This window comes from Kryptolebias marmoratus, linkage group LG6 (genome assembly GCF_001649575.2).
Source record: "Kryptolebias marmoratus isolate JLee-2015 linkage group LG6, ASM164957v2, whole genome shotgun sequence".
NCBI classification, from domain to species: Eukaryota; Metazoa; Chordata; class Actinopteri; order Cyprinodontiformes; family Rivulidae; genus Kryptolebias; species Kryptolebias marmoratus.
In genome coordinates this window covers 8,538,963-8,559,605 of record NC_051435.1, presented here as the reverse complement: position 1 = coordinate 8,559,605, position 20,643 = coordinate 8,538,963, and the positions used below count along the sequence as shown (strand labels likewise).

At 37.2% G+C, this 20,643-nt stretch overlaps 2 protein-coding genes across 2 annotated transcripts in view; one reads left to right on the top strand and one right to left on the bottom strand.

The window, feature by feature from the left end:
• Positions 1–1,400: 1,400 nt before the first annotated feature.
• myl1 (myosin, light chain 1, alkali; skeletal, fast) lies at positions 1,401–6,473 on the top strand. The gene is made up of 6 exons (XM_017423906.3): positions 1,401–1,632; positions 2,316–2,343; positions 4,068–4,211; positions 4,680–4,853; positions 4,943–5,020; positions 5,935–6,473. The coding sequence occupies exons 1-6, from the start codon at positions 1,510–1,512 to the stop codon at positions 5,961–5,963; spliced, it is 576 nt and encodes a 191-aa protein (XP_017279395.1). The 5' UTR covers positions 1,401–1,509; the 3' UTR covers positions 5,964–6,473.
• Positions 6,474–7,781: 1,308 nt separating this feature from the next.
• The window catches only part of map2 (microtubule-associated protein 2), a 68,664-nt gene continuing 55,802 nt past the window's right edge, over positions 7,782–20,643 (bottom strand). The window contains exons 18-21 of the mRNA XM_037976192.1: positions 15,180–15,272; positions 11,988–12,069; positions 10,087–10,199; positions 7,782–9,680 (exon numbers count right to left, since the gene is read on the bottom strand). Of these exons, the coding sequence (XP_037832120.1) occupies positions 9,459–9,680; positions 10,087–10,199; positions 11,988–12,069; positions 15,180–15,272 (510 nt within the window). The 3' untranslated portion in view covers positions 7,782–9,458. The remainder of the gene's footprint in view (positions 9,681–10,086; positions 10,200–11,987; positions 12,070–15,179; positions 15,273–20,643) is intronic.

Below are 20,643 nucleotides of genomic sequence, written 5' to 3'. Positions count from 1 at the left end.
TTTTTTTAAATCACGAACAGTAAAAAGAAAGGTTTCTTTTCATTCACAAAGTGAAACTTGTGAGGTTACTTGTGATTGCCAAACAGACTTTATCTGCCCCACCACCACCACTTTCATAAGCTGACCTGCCATCACATCTTAATAAAGCCCAGCTCTACCAGGCTGTTGAATCCATTAAGATTCTATAGTGGAGCTCAGATTGGACTGCAGCACAGGTGCAAACACTGGGGCAGGGTTTCTATAGGGGAGGGAATGAAGGGAAGTCAGACGCAGAGAAGATGCAGTGGAGTGCCGGGGGTAGATGACAGCTGAGAGACTGGGCTTTCTGTGGCTTATACCCTGACGGAGATGGGGTCAGTGAAAGCAAGTGGGTGGGGTGTGTGCAGGCCAGGGGGCGGGCGGCTGAATGATTTTATGCAGTTCCTTCGTCACCAGCCCCTGTCTTAGTGGTGGGGGCTGGGCTGCACCCCTGGGGCTAGGAGACGGATATAGACAAGAATTAAGGAGGCAGAATTTGCACTCTTGGCCTTGTCTGTGTTACTGGCATCAGCAGCTGAAAGCTGCTCAAGAGCTCCATCTCCTTGTGCTTTTACATCACATCCATCCCGGATGGGGATGGTGGAGGGGCACCAAACTGAACAAAGGTGCTGCTTTACACAACACAAAGACCAGAATCAAACTATTAGATGTGAAAGACATCCCTTCAAGTCACCCATCTGGAGGCTGAACTACTGACAGTCTGGCATTAAAAATAAAATTTCTCTAAGTCACATTTTTTTCTCAAAGACTCAAACGGAAATTCTCAGAAAAAAAACTCAAAACTTTTCTAATTATAAATTATATATCAGAAAGACACTGATCCTGCAGCCATTTCATCATGAATGCATTTAAGAGTCCAGAAAAAGTTCTTACTTTTATTTTATTGTTTATTATTACTCATCAATCATTTAGATTTTTGGCCTGATGTAGTAGTTCTCACTTTGATGCAACATGCTCTTGCAGTCTCTTTAACTTGTTCTGTAAGAGTTTACAACTAGCATGATTTTTTTAAATGTAATTATCTACGCTTGAACCCTAATAAACCACCTTGAATCATCTTCTAAATGTGTTATCCGGATGTTCTGTGCGTAATGATACGCAATCCTGTGCGTAAAAGTGAAACGTGGTCCAGAGCAAACTCTATATACCTGCTGTTAACCTTTCACGCCACGTCCACTGTTTTCATTTCTGATTAATTGAATGAATAAACTCTCTCTGGCCTGCAACTTTATATTCTAAGTTTAGAGAGAAGTCCATCACATTCTCCCACACACCCTCCCATGAGCCATCCAATCCTTACACGGGAACATTGTTGACGAGGGTCAGGAGGAAAAATAGCCCGATATATATACGCCCAGACAGGGATTTCTTCCTCTGAGTCCCCTCCATTCTGTGTTACACTCCTTGTGTGTCACCCAAACTGGGAATTGTCTGTGCTTCTGGGACAAAGTAGTTTAAACATTAATTGAAATGGCACCTAAGAAGGATCCCAAAGCTCCCGCCAAGAAGGCTGAACCCGCACCTGCACCAGCACCGGCACCAGAACCTGCACCGGCTCCTAAGGCTGCAGCTGTCGACCTGTCCTCCGTCAAGGTACACTGACATTAAAGGCTTTATCTGATTGATGTAAGGAGCAAGTGATATGATGCACGCTGCTCAGGAAGAGCTTGGACTTTATTTCACTCAGATGTGCGTGACAAAACTTTCTGACTGCAGTTCTTCAAAGTGGAGAGATTGTTAGGGCACCTGCTCAAATTGAAAAGTTCTAATTTGTCCTTTATACTTTTAAGGAGTTGATAATGTGAGGTTAGAAGAGGCACCCTTTTTGCAAGCAAGAGTCATCTGTTTTGCACGAGAAAAACTAGATTTATTTAAACATTTTTAGCATCTACACAGGAGGCAGTGAGAGCAGCTTCAGGTCTGGGAGACAACACACAAAACTGAGCAGACTGAGCAGAACCATGGATAGCTCATCTTGGTTTAGACCACTCCCAGGTCTTTCTGGATTGGATTTATTGAGTAGTGACTAATGCACAATGGCAATGCAAAATGACTCCAAATGTGGACATGTTAATGTAGCTAAAGATGGAACAACACAGGTCAGGTGCCTCCACCTGAAGCTAGCTTTGGAAAAGACACAAATTACTGTGTTTGTGTTTGTGTTGTGAACATTATATGCAAAGTGCTTTTAGTTCTGTTGGTGTTCTGGATGAAATTGTTCATGACATGTTTTTGCACATTTAGCACTTACACAGCTGCTTTCTATTGGCTTGTAGATAGAGTTCAGCGCAGACCAGGTTGAAGGTATGTAAATCACCTCTTACCTTTGCAATCACATGACACTGCATCACATGACATTTGACAAAATTCATTACAATGGACATAAAAACCTATTGACAGTCAGTAATAAATCTCTATTAGAAAGTTTAATAACCTAAAAGTATCATAAAATAGAAAGCTTTAAAATGAACAAACCACTTAAAACCTGCATTACACTCAGTGACAGGTGTCAAAGGGCTCCGGGCAGGTGGCCACCTCAATCATTTATGTGTTTTGACATTCCTCTAGAATATCGAATGCCTTGTGGTATTTGAGAGTGGCCAAAGGAGTAAATTGTTACTATGGAGAGTCAGTTATAAGTAGGCTGTAAAGATGTCACAAAGATTACATTTTCAGCAATTATGGATAATGTAAAAATTATGAATAAAAATTTAAAATGTAATCCGATCTCACCAAAGATTTTACCTGTGTTGTGGTTTTACTAAAACAAAAGCATTGTAACTTGGTTGAATCCTTTAATTGTTGTATGAAAATGATAAATGTGTTCACAGAGAATATAGCTGCATTTGTTACCTGCACAGCACTTTAAAAAATTACTGTAAGTAAGTGGTAAACATCTGATTAAACTATCAGCCACAACCAGAACAGAAAAATCAAACACTGTCAAAATAAGAAGCATTAAAACTTCACTACACAGTAATACAAATGAAAGCTCTTTTAACGAGAAAACAATCTGATATCACAAAATACTTCAATACAGCCTTGGATCCTGACATTAGGTTCAGCCTTTTGATCAGTGAAATTAAATAGTTTGTGTGGAGGAACAAGCAAAAAAGCTTAATGCTTAGCATAAATTTAAAAAAAGAACAATAGTATGACAGTGCAGTGTTTGACAGAAAAAAACACCTGTGTTCTGCTGGTTCCTATTGGCCACCGTGGGACCAGACCCGCTGTCTGACCGGCTGCTGGTTACACTGCAGTCAGCATTCCCTACTTTTACCCGGCTCGCTCACAGAAGGCCTTGCCTTTAAAAGGAGGGGCTCATATTCTCAGCTATGTTTATCAATTCCAAGGTGGTCTTTTAAAAGAAGCCACAGCTCTGCTGTGAGAGAAGGAGACAGCTGGAACTGAAATAGTGCATGGGGTGACAGGGCTCGGCAGGAGTCAGTCCATTCAGCCAATAATACCTCAACCTTCTTGGATGTCTTGCACTTATGTGTTTTCCCTGTCAGTAAGCAGAGTAATTGCTTTCACCTGGTGGCAGGTGTGCAACAACTAGCTGCTTTTTATCTAAAAAATAAAAATAGAGTTGAGAGAAAACATGCATTTCACTGTCACTATTAGTGTATTTTTTACATCCACTTATGTCTTTTTGTGCTGGGATTTTTTAAAATCCAAGATGATAAAAAAATTAGCAAAAAAAAATAGACTTTAAAAATGAAAACATACCTTGATTTTTAGGAATTTAAAATAAATGAAAAAATGTATTCTTGCAATCATAAATTCCAAAAACTGATGTAGTTAATACCATTTAACGTAAAAAAAAAAAAAAAAAAAAAAAACAAGTTGCCACAGTTTGAGTTTGAAATCCTTCAGGGTATAGAAAACAAGACAAAAGTGCCACATAGTAATTATAGGGATTATAACCTCAAACATCGCTGACACACACAAAAATGCATATAACTCAGTGAATTTGAAGGCACTGGGTGGATGAAGTGAACATAGTCTCTTCTCCCTTGATTCAACAGACTACAGAGAGGCCTTCGGCCTGTTCGACAGGGTGGGTGACAACAAGGTGGCTTACAACCAGATCGCTGACATTATGCGTGCTCTGGGACAGAACCCCACCAACAAGGAGGTGAACAAACTGCTTGGAAACCCCTCAGCTGAAGGTAAGTGAAGCATTCAGTAACTTTTACATTTGATTAGCAAAGTTGACCAATACACACATCTCTGTTCTAATTGAAGTTTGTGCTGCAATTTCAAAGTTTTGCAAAGTGCAGCTTGGGAGTAGGTTTAACCCCACTCACTGTGGAAAAAAGATAGGCATGAAGGTTTTTCACCAGAAGAGGGCACTGCCGCATAACTTTTCTCACTTGTCCTGTGTTGCTCAGAATTATTACTAAGTCACTAAACTGTAAAATGTTAAAAGGTATATGGTTGTACTCTTGAAAAACTGTAGATGTGGTTAAAGCAGGACTTTGGCAATGACTTTAACTGCTTTTAAAAGAGCTGTACAGGAACGTATTATGGACAAAGCACTGAACCCATCAGCTGAAGCATCTTGTCACAAAAACTCAGTCTCATCTCATGACCCCTTTTTCTTGGTTGACAAATGTAATTTCTATCCTTTCCTGCAGACATGGCCAACAAGAGAGTAGAGTTCGAGAGCTTCCTCCCTATGCTCCAGACCATCATCAACAGCCCAAACAAGGCAGGTTTTGAGGACTATGTTGAGGGTCTGCGTGTCTTTGACAAGGAGGGCAACGGCACAGTGATGGGTGCTGAGCTGCGTATCGTCCTGTCAACACTGGGTTAGTCCTACAACGCTGCATCTAATTGGTTTGGGCTTGTGTTGCTTTGTGTGGTTTTAACACTGGATGTCTTCTGACTCCTCCTGCAGGAGAGAAGATGAATGAGGCTGAGATTGACGCTCTCATGGCCGGACAGGAGGATGAGAATGGCTGTGTCAACTATGAGGGTGAGACACAAATTAAACATAATCAAAATAGTACTGCAACTATTCTGGTTAATAATAATAACAATAAATAGAAAAAGATTAGGACTAGGAATAAAAATTAAACCATTTTTACTACTAATTCCGTGACACAACCTATTATTTTACTAATGCCCAATCATACTCTAACAACCAAACAGGAACATCAGCTGCAGTTATAGCTTTTTATTATCATTTTATTTTTGAGAAGACTACCTACAAAGAAAAACTGTGAACTGTGAACTTTACCCTCCACTAAACAACAAAAATATTCTAGAGTATCAATTTCAACTTTAGTTCATACCAATGTTTTTTATAGGTAGTATAAGATTGATGAAAGTAGCCACCAAGACATCACTTCTTGGTTAGTTAACTTGAGTTTTACAACTTTGAGGTTAGTCATCGCCCATTCCCATGCTGATCTTAGAACTAGGAGCTTAGAGTAGTGGATCTGAGGGTTATTTACAGGAAAAAGTGCACTACTATTGTAATTTCCCAGTTGTCTACCATGTTTTAATATAATTTTTACTCTGCTTTGTGCATTGGGCTACATCACACTGGGCCAAATAAGATGTAACATTAGCTAACAATATAGTCAGCTCATTAGAAATATGGTTACCAAGACTATAAAACAAATAGAGCACAGATCTATTTACAAACTGGAAATGTTTAAGGTTATATCCCATTTAAAACAAGTGACCACATTTATTGGTATGAATTCTTACCATAATACAGAGTATTAAATAGTATATAAACCAGGTCAAAGACATTGAACAGTAGTATTGTAGTTCTTTTTGTCTTTGAATACAGTCATTTGGAGATTTTCTTTTCATTTATTACTTACATTACTCATTTTTATCTCTTTCCTTTCTTTTTGCTGCCTTGGTCTTCATCTCCAGCCTTTGTCAAGCACATCATGTCTGTGTAAGGACCCTGCCACTGCAGGTGGTGAGCACTGAATAGAGCAGACCCCATGGTGTCGCGACATCCACTCGCTGTTTCCTGAATCATCTGTGGAAGCAGGGGGAACAAAGGACTAAGAGATGTCACTTCCTGAACCCTACAATGTTTTGTCCAACTTTTTTTTTTTTTTTTGTCCAAATGGTGCTTTTTTTCTTTCTCTTTTCCTCCTCCTGCTACTCGGAAAGCAGTAACTATTTCCCACGAGGTCCTTCTTTCCTCATCTTCATCCAAGTACCCTGATCTTTTTGGGGGGGTTGTAATTAAAGAGGAACAGTGATGGAGGGGGATGTGGAATAACGATGACCACTCCCTCCTCATTTATCATCTGGCTGGCTGTCTATCTGTCAATCAGGTGATCGGTTTGGCCCCAGGACCGGCCTTCTAAATAAATCCACCTTTCACTCAATCCATCCCTGAGTCTTAAACTGTTGTATCCTCTGCCATTTCACAATAAACTTTTCATACTCCCATTTTATTTTACAATTTCTGACTCTGCTTCATATCAAAAGTTGGGCAATAAATTTAGTCAGATATCCATTTAAAAGACACATTTGCATTTTTATTAAAAGTTGACCCAACTTTCTGAGATTGTAAACATATCCACTAATTAACCCTTGAAACACTGCATCTGAGAATATTAAGTAGCTAGACTGAGCTCATGCCAAAACACACTAAAACAATTACACGACTCAAAAAAATTACATATTTATTTGTTTGCAAATAAGAAGGTTGTCTTAATATGACATTATTCTGCAGATAATGTTGTTGCTTTGGCTGCTCCCTTTTCCAGGGGTTGAAGTGAGAAAACTTGCATAAAGATTTTTTTACGCCAGATGTCCTTTCTGATGCAACCTGAGCTCCTACCTGCAGCCCTTAGAATTACAAGACCATCAAACTACCACAGCCCTCTAATTCTGCAGATTATACACCAGTTACAATTAATTTATCACTTACTGGATTCATAAATCCTGGGCTTCAGTTTGTCCAAATTTGAGTGTTTTTATAAAGTTTTTAGAGACTAACTTAAAAGGACAGCTTGGAGACGGGTTTTATGAAGAGGTCATCAACAGTCAGTGTCTTGCTTTCAGCACACAGCCATCTGAACAACCTCAGTTTGAAAAAAAAAGTGGACTACTGCCAGTCTAAAACAACTGCAATCTCATAACGGTTCATGTAAATGCAATTTGAGAAATCTTTACACTGCCATCAATTATGCATTAGATGGTAATTTACACAGAAGACCGTGTGGATCTGTGGTTCATTACCAGCCATGGTTCATATAAAAACATGTATTACAAAATGAAATTGTTATGTATGACGTGGCAGAGAAACTATCTAATGCAAAATAAATCTTAATTACATTTAATTATAGCACTTCAAGCAAACACAATTTTATTGATTTGTACACTGCCTTATTATTCCAAACTAAGTTCACTCAATCAGCTATGTCCTTCAGGTGAGATACTGACTGCTGGTAGCCTTTCCATAGAACTCCACTTAAAAAAACCTTCCCTTTAACAACTGGTGTTTGATTTTAGTTACATTAGAACAGATTTGCTGGTGCATTAGAATTACTTCTTTTCTCAACAGAAACAAATCCAAGAAAACATTATGATAAAAGTTAAATTTTTTAGACAGAATATAAAAAATAAACAAAAGAAAAAAGAAAAACACTAGAAGAACATTACTTTCTGAAGTTAGGTGAACTATGTAATTGTGTTTCCAGTTAATTTCTATCTATTTTCTTATTTAGTTAGTGAAGACAGAAAACAGTACAGCGTCCCTTTTTTCTTGTTTTTATTGTCATTAATTATTGTAATTGGTGTCATATCAACAGGAGAAAAAACTGCATACATCTACTTGACTTTTTAAATACAATAAGATATGCGAGGGTGGAGCAGGAGGTGGGGGAGAGGCACACGGAGATGGGGGATGCAGAAAAAACACAGAAGCAAACAAACAGTTGCGTTTGGAGGGGGACAGTAATTGGGCAGGAGGCAATTCATACCACGACTGGAGTCTGGGGGCGGGGCAAAAATCACCCAAACACTTTTTTTTTTCCTAACAGATATAACAAGAGTTGAGTTCTTTCAACCAGATAATGTTTCTTCATGAAGTGTCTTTTTAAATTTTTTAAGGCTTTTTTAAAAGTATATTCCAGAACTTCTTCATCTCAAACATCCCGTGGCTTTCGGGTCAAATGGACCCGAAGTTACACGGGCTTCTCTTCCTCTCTTCAGTTACGAGGGCTTCAGGAGGGTTAAACATCGAAACAAAGCTTTTCCAGTAGCATCCTCCTAAAACATCTCGGAATCTGAACTAAATGCACACATACGCGCACGCACACAAATTGTTAGAGTAGCAGCATTTTCTGCTAAATATCAGGGACCAAGTTGTACCTTGCAATTGAAACAGTTCTGATGAGTGGATTTATTTCTGTACTGCTTATATTTCACAACAAGATACTCTTAAAGGTTTTATTTCAAGATGAGTGTTTGTGGAATGAGCTCCAGTGTTTAGTACAGAGCGGCTGAGCAGGATCAAGTGAGTAAGGCTCTTCGACAGGACTGAAATGCATTCATTAGCAACACCAAAATTAGTCTCGGACATCGTCACCAAGCATTACACCGTAAACAACTATAAACTACAAAACATGAACTTTTTCATCTTTATCCAATAAATGAGGAAATAAGTTACTAAAATTAGTTTGGTAAAATACAAAAGAGCCTTTTTTCATATTTGAATCCATACATGCTTGTCATAACATGTCACAGTTCTTGCATAAATGTCATTTTGGAGTATTATTTTATAGCCGTAATCTTTTAAGATGTGTTGAGAAGAGAAAGGTGACAGACAACTTCTATTTTATACATTTCTCTATATATTTTTGTTAAATATAATCATGTCTTGAGTGACAATGATGACTTGCAGTATGGATGCTTGTTTTGTTAGGGGATCTGGCAACCATGCACGTTTACTGAGCTAGAACAAAATGTGCAGCATGGTGTACTTGTCATGTTATTTGTTTTTGTTTTTTGTAATAGAAAAAAAAGGCTGTAACTTCTTTAAAACATTAATCTAAGGCCAGCAAAACCAATATTTGGTCTGCACCTATTAGTGGATATCCCACTTAATCTAGGACCAGCACTCAATCTACTCTATGTGACATTATTTTAAAAAAAGAAAGAAATATACACAGAAAAAAAATCTTAAAAGCACATGTTTAGGGTTAAAATAGACAACAAACAAGATAAATAAGACCAAAAACACAATAGCTTCTAATTCTAGTCTCTACTTAAAGTTGAGTGATGGATCTTGAAGTAAAGATGTTTCGAGGCTGTGGTTCAGCTGAGCAGCAGTAACCACTTTGCTTCAGGATGGCAGGTGAGAGCATAAAAGTTCGGAAAGGGAAAGATGAGGGTAGTCTGGGGTGCAGACTGGCAATCTAGAGATCCAGTGTTCACAAACCCTGCTTGGCCAGGGCTGCGGTGACATCCTCAGCTAAGGTTGCTAACTGGGGAGACTCCATCATGTTGAGACTGCCAGAGGATGATAGGTGGCTTTCCCGGAGGCGGTGGGGAGACACCGAGCCAGATAAACCAGGAGACTGGACGATGATGTCTGCTCCATGGTCCACCCGGGCCTTTGCATGATCACGAAATGTCAACCTGTGGCTCTCGATCTATTAAAGGCAGGTGGTGTGATGTGAGAATCAATGAAACAACTGCCAGAACCATATCTATGCTGTTCACTGGGTGACAAATAATTTAGATTTTTTTTTTAAATTAAATTTAAATTTTAGGACTAAGTTCTAAACATGACTGAGCCACATTTTTGACAATTAAAAAAAAATTGACTAATTGACTAAAAAAGCCTTTGAGATTACGTGTTTAAATAATCAGTCAAAACAGAAAACAATTTCCCCCTGGGGACTGATAAAATATATCTGAACTAAATATAATTGAATTGACAATGAAATGAGAGTTTTATTAGGAGCCCTCTTTCCATTACTGACAAACTGGCCAATCTTTGAAAGCCTCGGTATTCTCCTCTAAATGATGGATTAGGAGCATTGGTTTGACACTCACCATAGTGCGACCTCCCCCAGGAATGTGATGAGCATTATCCAGTGAACCCACCTTGGCTTGCGCTTTGTCTTTGAAGTCCAACTTTACGCTCTCTATTCGCACATGACCGCCCCCTGCAAAGAAGCAGAAGAAGAGTCAGAACTGAGATCCGTGAAGTTATGCAATTTTGAAAAGAAAAAAAAAATCATATGTCTACTTGAGGCTCACACATTTACTCAAGGTTGGAAAGGAGTCAGTGATAAAACTCTATGTTTTACAAGCAGCAGGAATAATTTAGACCTCAGTCAAGAATGAGCCTTTTGGCTAACAGAGATGCATTGTTCCTGTCTAAATAAATCTGCATGTCCACAAAATATTTAGTGAATAAAAGTTATAAAGTACACACATGACAGAATAATATCAGCAGGTGGAGCTGGAAAGACATGAAGTAGTTGCTGCAACACCATGAAGGGAGGTGTTAAAGTGATTTGTTTCCATATCTTTCAGCAAAACACTAAAAATTCTGGACATCTATTTAAAGTGTGAACACTGTCAGTTTTACAACAGCGTAAATTCATTGTATCTAACAGTAATGACTTTTAAAAAGCCAGTTTAGAGAAAAAAATATTATAAATTATTTGCATAATAGTGATAATAAAAAAAAAATTCAAACTTAGGCAGCCCTCATTAAACAATGTGCCTTGTCACTCAAGTCATTACTTAACTTTTAATGGGGTTTTTATTCTTGGCAGAACTGAATGCAGTTTAGTTTAATGCACTTAACTAGAATGTGTTTGATCTAATCAGGTTTTTAACTTCTAATTTCATACAGTTTACACACTAAAGGTAGAAATACAGAAACTGCAGCAATGTTGCCAGGGACCAGAAAAACACCTCCTACAGCCGGCCACCTGTGGACAAATCAATCGAGCTGTCAGTCCAAACGCAGTTCACAGCTCAGTTCGACTGTTGTTCTTTCAGCTCTCCAGGACACTGAAGAGTGTGAAAGCTCAACATGATTGACTGCTTATTTAAGAGATTCACATAAAATTACAAATTAAATTCATCTCTCATTTTGAAAGGAATGACCAATCATTGTCTGATGAGGGGAAAAAAGTCAAACCAAAAGTCATACAACAGTGAACATTTGCAACCTTCAGTTCACTACATAAAGCATCTGCATTTGAGAATATATATAGGTGTGTGTGTGTGTGTGTGAGTGTGTTCAAAATACAAATTGAAGTCTCTAGTGCACTGATACACAGCAGAGTTTTAACTTTCACTGTTACCTTTATTCTGATGGTCTTTACAGAGAGTTTTGTGCACATTTATGGCATTGTTCATATACCGATGATATATTTAGACACACTTTATTCAATTCTCTGGCTTTTCTACTTTATAAAGTCATAAAAATACATTACAAATCATCTAACCAAACCATACAAAACATTATTATAGTATCATATTAGTTTAAATGCTATCCTGCCAAAATGTATTTTTTTTTATATATTGGTTTGTTGTCTTTGAAGTGTCAGTAGATTCATTAAGAACTGATAGTATTCATCTGGAAGCTGAAGTTATGAGAAAGAACAACAGTAAAGCGACTTTTTTAACCACTGTTTGCTGTTTTCTGTGTAATGGCATGCATTCATTTTTCTTATTCAACCATAACTTGAAATATTTTGTAGAAATGCTGCCTTCTACACATCTTATCCACCTCTGGCTACTTCATAAACTATGACTTTTTTTTTCATTTCCAATAAAGATTTGGAGCAGGTGGTTTAAACTAGCTAACTGGGTTTACTGCTTTTCCAGCCTCACATGTATTTATATAGCTGTCCAGACCAAAGCCTAAAGGTCAAAAGCATTTTCATGCAGCCGCTGCCACCTTAAGTAATACTTTCTTTGTGCTGAACTTATACCTGGCCGATGATGGATGTTGTCCAGAGAACCGCATTTGGAGGTCACATGGCTCAAGTCAATCTTCTTGCTCTGGATTTGCACCTGGAAGAAGCAAAGTTGGGAAATGACGAGATCAGAGCTCAGAGGTCATTCCAAAGTTGAAGCTAACGCCCAACTGTGCTCAGTTATAAAATTCCATTTCCTTTTTTATGTTTTTGAAATATAGTGAGAAAAACCCTGTAATAAATCATTTCCGTACTACACCTACAACTAACTTTTATGTGTTAAAATAATAGTATAAGCTAAAAGTTAAAAAGGCTTTTCCCATGTTCAAAATGGTGATATCTAAGGATATGTAAAAATCAGAATACCAGCAGCGACTACTTTATAACAGGCCCTATGTTGTGCTATAAAGAAAAAACTGAAAGGTATGTGCTATAACAGGTGTATTTCTTCAAAATATTTTGGCGCTTTCAACAAACCTGGGAAATACACAGTGACAGTGAGAAGAGTAAGCTAGTAAAATAGGCATAATAGAGTACACACTTGAAAGCAGCCACAGGCATAAAAAGTGCAAGGGTATGGAAATGTATGACACAGCAGGGAGGCCCAAAGAGAAATTCACAAAGAAATGTGCAAGGAGTGAACTGATGAGACAGCGAGTTATAAAGCTTTACACACGACACATTGAATAAGGAGAGGAAGAGGACATCCTGAAATGAATCACCGGGATGAGACTGAGGTCGCTGATTTAGTTGAAGTCATTCAATGACTATGATCTGTTCTCTTTTTTTCACCGATAAAGGGTAATAAACACGTCAGGAAAAAGTGAAACATTGAACAATGAGGACTGTGAATCAGGTAAAACACACAATGTGAAAAGAACAAAGCAGAATATGGCTCTTTTACCATGTGCAGTGATGACAAAGGGCATGTTAGTTTACCAGGTGGTGGATAGATGGAGTACACAGATTACCTTGCATGCTTAATGCTACTAAATATATACAGCATGAGCCAAAACCAGAGAGTCCTTGTTGGTGAATAATGTCATGGATAAGGTCTGATGACATGTCTTTATAATATTCTGTCGTTTCACTGCCACAGCTGTTTGCATGTTTTCTGGTCCTCTGATGTTGTCTGATGCCTTAGTTATCACATATGTTTTGATAAACATTTGTGATGGTTCCTTTTGTCTAAATTTTACTCTTGATTCTTCTAGAAGTCTTCTCACCATCAAATGCTGCCAATAAGAGTGTCTTACCTCATGAGGTTTGCTCTATAATAAATAAAATAAATAAGGAAGTTGGGTTTTCCAGTCCCACTTACTGCTTTTGTTTGGAACAACCCTCATTTGACATTTTGGCTCATCTCTCTAGCAAACGTGTCTTCAAGAAGTCCAAAAATCTCATCAGAAAGGCTGGTGTTCTTAGTATGGTCATGTTTACGTCAACAAGTATTTAATGGTGTTGTTGTTGTTGTTGTTTTGAATCCTTTTAAAAAAATAATCCTGTTTTAGTCTGGTATTTCACATTTGACAGCAAAACAACATTTCAAATTTTCAGATTTAGTAACTGGTATAGACAGATACAATATTCTGCTCATTAGAATGTCATTTATTACTAAACACTTGCAGTTTTTTTAGGTAAAGAACTGAATGTTATGATAGTAAAACTAAACTGTTCATCAGGCTTGACTTGGAGCACATTCAACAACACAGCAGTTTTTTATATGACTGTGACTCTAAAAACTCCTCTCACCCTTCCATTGCCTTTCATCTTACCGGCTTCCTTTAGTTCTTTGGGGTTTTTCCTACATTAAGAAGCATTGTCTATAATTTAAAGTGACCAGACTGCTTTGTAGGCATTTGTTCTTTGTTGTGAACAGATAAGATGTTTAGTTTCTTGCTTAATGTTTAGAACATACGTAGTGGGGACACTACATTAAAAATATAGAGCAGTTTATTTAGTAATGATATGCCCTAAATGTGCCCTTCTTTACTTTACCATTACTGCAATACATATAGCTTCTTTCATCTTCCATTCACTGAACTATCACAGTAATTTTCACAGTGGGTGTCCTAACTTTTGCATGCCACTGTAAAAATGCACACATCAAAACTGAGTAAAATGTCAATAATTTACACAGTACCAAGGTTGCAATAACAGCATAGTTGAAAGGAATATATATATATATAGTTGTTATATCAACTTTGCAAAGCTAAAGTTTTAATCACACACTGATTAAATGTAACACAGTTGTATGAAAGGCTATTATCTATTTTGCCAAAGGCAGTGCAGCTACATTTTTTTTTCTGAGACATTTTAACACAACTTTTCCCCAGGTAACCTGGTAATTTCAGATTCAGAATTTGATTTGATCAAACAGAGAGATGGGGAGTGCTATAAACTCAAGAGACAGCTTTTAATTGTTTCATTGTTATTAGGCTTGTGTAATGGTGCATTGACATGTGCATCGCTTAAATCAGAAACTGCAGATGGAGTACACACTATATCTGGTGCCTTCAGATTGCTGTAATTAGATTTAAGTGCTTCAAGCAGAGTGCTACGTGTTGTGAATAAAAAATGCTGGTGAGAGTTTTGCCTGAATAAAAGACAATCTCAAAGATTTGCCTTGTATTATTTTAGATATTTTGACTATTACCCATGCATAAATACTGAAAATGTGCAAATCTTTTTATGAAATATGTGATGCCTTGAAGCTTAGAAGATTGTCTTTTCAGCACCAATGTTTTCAGAACACTGATGTGTTGGGTTTATTGAGGTACTGATTAGTTTTAAGGTAGCAGGAAATATACTGTGCAAAATTACAGAGTTGGATTTGATTAAAAATGACTGTTCCTTGCATGTAAATTTCCTTCCACCATGTGACACTGAGTCATCTATTTACCACTCAAACACAGTAACCTCTTTAACATAAAAATTTGAACTTCTGCAAACTTTCATGTTGTTGTTATTTGCTGCATTACAAAGGTGTCAACTTTTAGTATCATAATTTGCAGAATCACTACTACAGCATGGCATGCTGATGAAGAAAAATGAGATGATGACCAGCTGAATGAATGAGTGATTCACTTAATAAACTGGGGGAGTAAAGGGTTAAGGGAGAAAATGAAACAGACAACACAACACAACACAACACTTCAAATACACGACATCAACATTGAAATACTGGATTTGCATGACAAGACTCACGTTTCCACCTCCTGCTGAGTAGCCCCGCCTGTCCAAGGACCCACACCTAGACTTAACATGGCTATAGTCCAATTTAACACTGGGGATGAGGACCTGCAGGGGCGGAGGTGAGGAATGAGGGCGGGGAGACTTTTGGGCCTTTCTGGAAAGTCTTTTAAGCAGTTTGCATTGTCTTATTATTTTAATATTTCTGTCTTAAAATAAGAGTCAGTATCCGTTTCCCTGATGCCCCAGACACACATTGTTTAGTGAATATATTAAGGTAATAAGCAAGACAAATGTATAATGCTGTATGACTGGAGGCATGAATTTGGACCCTGCATTAACCTGTCAAAACAACTGATGTCTTCTCAGCAGACTCTTTTAACTCACTTTATCTTGCATGAAAAATAAAGAAAAAAAAGAAAAAAAGAGTTTTTAACAGTGGTAACCATTTAAAAACTACTTTAGATACTTCAGTACTGAAGTCACAGGCGAATGGTGAGCCTGTCATACCCACAGAGTTTGTACTGAAAGAGATGTGAGGCTTCAGTTGTATAACTGTTCAGCAGTTATTTGGTTTTCAGAAGGATTGTTCACTTCAATTTTTTGACTTCCCATAATGTGAGACAAGAAGGCAAGTTCTCCAGATGAGCGCCGAAATACAAATAGATGCAAATTACAAGTGACACAGACTTGAGACCATAGTTGAGAGTGCGATGATAATACAAAATGTGAGTGTGCTGTCATGGTGATGAATGAATCTCAGTAACTGCAGGAAGGAAAACAAAACAAAACAAAAAAAAAAAAAAAAAAAAACAGCAATAAGAAGCAGACAAAGCAGACCTGGTAACATACATGCACAATAAAAATAAAGCTTTAGCAGAACACTCAAAGTAATTGGAACAATAACAAAGACTGAAAACAGAACATATTCTACAAACATATGCTACTCTGTTTATGCAGGAAATAACAGACAGAGACATTGAAAACATACCTGAGCCTTGAACCTTTTTTCCCTTAAACCAAGACTTTAAAATACACTTACCTCTTCTCAAAAGATTATACAAAAGACGCTGTGCTAAAAGTTCATTATAAAGCAAAAACTTTGATAAACAAATATGTCCTGTACTTTTTAATTTCCCAACATTCAATCTGCAGTTTATATGTTCAAAATCATACTGCGTTGGGCTGTTATTGTTTGGTTTGGTTTGGTTTTGAATCAATCTGTAACCATGAGCCTTTTAATCTGTAAATCTATACATACATTTATTTACCTAAACTTAGTTAATCCCAAGAAAAGCAGAAAAGTGAAATACTTTTCAAATCTTTGAACTGACTGAGTCACAAACTCAGGTCTTGTTGCATTAAAATTTATGGCTTAAAGCCAGCAACCACCACCTATTTCCAAGTATTTTTTCCAGAGGTCTGAAGTAATGTAAAATCAAGGCATATCATTATTTTTAAAGGCAAAAATACCTATTTTGAAATACTTTGTTAGTTTATGAGACTTTATTGTGAAGAACGTCTACAGGTCAGCAAAATTATTCATGAAATGTGAGACTCCACTGAAACAATAGACGAATAGACTAGATGATCTTGTTGTCTAGATACATCTTCATTGCAGTTTTATAGGAAACATCATCCAGTCTGTCACATTGCTTATTAGGATATGCAGTTCATGATGGAGGAAAGAACTTTATATTCTTTGTGAAAAAAAATAAAACATTACAGGACAGATTTTTACTTACTGTAGAAGAGTTTTGAGTCAAATCAGACTCTTTTTAGTCACGATTGTTCACACTCTCTAGGAGCCTGGCATGTGAAACAAACTAACAGCACAAGTGAAAATGAAAATCACTGACATTTTCTGGGCAAAGAGACAGAAGCACAGTTTAAAGTCATCAGTAACTCACTTCCTGCGAGTCTGTCAGCTGTAAAATGAAGCAATACGCAAGTCCAGGCACGAGATTAGGCCTCATACGTGAATAATTAAGATTCTAACCAAAAATAATATTAATGTCAGACAATTTGGACAAGGTAACAAAGAATTGGTTGGAGCTGGTAAAATAAAAAAGAGTTACTAAATATGGCAGATGGTTACAACATGGGACTATGATCTTCAGGACTTTATGGCACTGCATGTTGTGGTTAGAATCAAAAGTTCACATTCCATTTGCAATATTCCTAATGGCTGGTATTTATAAGGTAAGGTAAGTAAAAATCAAACTACGATAAGAAAAGATGTTTGGTAGCAAAGTACAACAATGTAATGCTACAATCATAACAATGAAAACAAGCTATGCACAGACACAACAACTAAAAAGGAAACATTTCCATCTATTCTGTCAGTCAAACATTAGTACATACACTGGATCCATGTGGTGAGCGCCTCAGATTTTCCTTAGTGCTGCGTTTTGACAGTAAAAAATGGCTGAAGTCCAGCTTCTTGTTTAAAGTATGAATCTATGGGAAAATACAGAGACAGTGTGGACTGCTTATAAGGACGATAAGAATGAGTTCTTGAAAAAATACCATAGTTTCTCTGTCAAGAGGTTTTAAAAAACTTATGAGAATCTGAGTATGTGCTGATTATTTTCTTTTAGATAATAATCTATCTATTCATCTTATCTGAGCAACGTTAAATGTTTTTAGTTTTCCTTGCCAAAGAAGGTCATTCTCCTATTAAACTCTTCTCTGGATTTTTCTTTTCTTTTTAAGAAGAATTCAAAAAGGGGACTATAAATAACAGCAAGGAGGTATACCAGCATGCCTTGGGTCCAGGTCACAGTGTGTGCTGCCGACAGACAAAGAGTAACAGAGATGAAGCGGAGAACTGACTTCCAAATCAAAGAGCCTCGGCATTTGGGTGCTGCTGCTGTTACGTTTTGGTCCTTCTGTTTCTACGAGGACAATCAATATACAGGTCAGCAGCCAGGTGAAGGCAAGGGATGGGCGGAGAGAGGCTGACTACTTATGCTACTGACACTAGGGGAACCTTGGACTGGTTGGAAACTACTGAAGTTGAGAAGAACCATTTTCGGTCATAGAAAACCTGATAACAGTGCTAAATAGGTAAAATCCCTTAACTACTGGGTATACGTTGTGTAAAAATAGGAGAACAAAACTCCTGAGAAGCTAAAGTTCTTTTGAGTGAGTACTTTATTTTTGAAGACAAAGATAAAAAAGTACCAGACATAACAACAAAGTAAGACAAAAAGAATCAAAAATATTACCTTGAAACGTTTAAAACTCACATAGGACAAATCCCACTAATGTAATTGTGGATTTTATCAATTCATATTACCAAAGGTTTTTTGATACTCTAATTAATGTGTCTAGCCAGTTCTGACTGAATCCTTGAAATTAAACACCTGCCTCTTCCCTAAATGCTACTTTTTTAATTTCCAGGCAGCCTGTGAGCTGCTTAGATCAACAATCGCCTCTAGGTTTAGATGATGGCTGCCATCACCACTTTATGTCTGGGAGAAAGTGTCTAGTGCCAATGAGGAGTGACAAACACAAAAACACAAGCTTGCAGAAAGCTGTGGTTACAGATAGGGAACAGTCTAAAACAAGCTCTAAGACCATCCATTCACAACACTAACAAAGGAATCCGGAGGTAAACTTTTTGAACATGGCAACTCTTCACTGTATTTATCTAAATCTTTGAAGCTGATTCCAAATCTAATGTGGTGGTTTATTTAGGCTCTTTCTGTAAAAATAGGAAAAAATATAGGAACATTTAACTCTATGACTAGCAGAATCCTACCCTTAACTTAAAATATTTTTGAGCAAACTACAACTTATATTTGTTTATTAACTTATTATGCTCAATAAAGTTTGGAGCAAACTCTAACAGAGTATATTTGTAGTCTGTGTTACAAGTAACACAAGCTCAGAGGTGAGATGCACACATTGGACTGAAAATTATACATTTCCACATCCACAAGACAACTGCTAAAACCACTCCAATTCAGAAGGAAAAAACAACCCCTACATGCTAGCATTAATGAAAAAAAATATGTGATTGATTGTGATCCATTGTGCCTTCTTGCAAAAAAAACAAAGTCCATGGAGCCCATTTTTCCAGCAGCTGACGTTTGAAACATGATCCCTCCCTATTTTCTGGCTGACTGCACAGAGCAGCTCAGAGACCTGTCAAGTCATAAACACGCCAAGCAAAAGCTTAGATTTCTAATCAGGTCATCGGTGCAGGCTTGTAAAAGCTGATGGCTACAGACACACTACTGTTTCCATCACATGCTTCATGTGGCAGCACTGCCTTTGTGTTTCAGAGTCAAACCAAAACAAGACATTTGTCAAAAACTAGAGGAGTATACACTTCCCGACATCATGCTAATGCATATTCTTTGCAGCAACGGGAAACATGATTTGAAATGCTGATTTGTGTTGGCTCAACTGCTGTCCTCAAATAACAGAGCCAGGAGGAAAACCTCAGGAATAAATTCACTCCATTTTTTTTTTTTTTTTGCTCAGCAGGATGTCAAAGTCAAGTTAATGTTCGGTCAAATGAAATCTGGGGCTACTGACTGTCAGAGTTGCCATAAAAAAAATTACCTAACACAAGTCTGATTCTTCTTTTTCCTTGAAAACTTTCATCTTCAGACTCACCAGATTTCATCCAAGCTTAACTGGAGCACATTGATGGTGTTACATCTGAAAATTATTGAGGGTTACTGTAACAATTTTAACTGTTAGGAGGCAAAAACCCTGTATCAAGCTCACAGTAACAAAGCTTTAAAAAAAGTAAATAACTCGCACAAATCAAATATCTGTCAACTATGTGTTTAATATTTAGATATGTGGAAAAAAGCAACTCTTATTCTTGCTGTTTGCTTTATTTGTGGAAATGAGCTATAACCATTAGAAGTTTACCTTGTGAAGCAGCTGAATTTGTGGGAAAAAACATGATTATTTCCTTTTTTGCAAATTAGAACTTGTTTCTCTGTGCTTTAATTTATGCACAATTAGTGTAAAATAGTTTGCAGGGAGAGATTGTAGCTTGTTTTTTGCTTTTCTGCTTTTTCACTAGCTAACTCAGTATTCATGTTGTGATTAATCAACAGGATGAATGATGGACTAACATAACAAACTAAGAGACTACAAAACCATCAGGTGTGGGCTCAAGCACAAGAAAAGGGCTGTAGAAAATCTAAACAACAACATAAAAGTGAGAAAAGGTGTGAATAAAGTAAGGAAATGAAACAAAGAGAAGTGCTGTGGTACACAAATATAAAGGTTTCTATCTATGGAGATGTAATCTACATAAGCTTAAAGAGGACCAATGCTATTTGCATTAAAATATGGTAGTATCTTTACCTCTAAAAGTAATATTGATTTTTGTCTCTGTGTTCAGTAAAAGCCACAAAAAAGTTGTACAGGTAAAACAAACACATGAAAGACAGGAAAAGGACTGCAGAGGTGACAGAAATAAGAAAGAGGTTAAACACTGGCTACAAAG

Bases quoted from the DNA above. Each gene is read 5' to 3' on its own strand.
- myl1 (XM_017423906.3), top strand. From the start codon at position 1,510: ATGGCACCTAAGAAGGATCCCAAAGCTCCCGCCAAGAAGGCTGAACCC. The intron at 2,344-4,067 runs GTATGTAAATCA...TTGATTCAACAG, and splicing joins CAGCGCAGACCAGGTTGAAG to ACTACAGAGAGGCCTTCGGC. The intron at 5,021-5,934 runs GTGAGACACAAA...CTTCATCTCCAG, and splicing joins TGGCTGTGTCAACTATGAGG to CCTTTGTCAAGCACATCATG.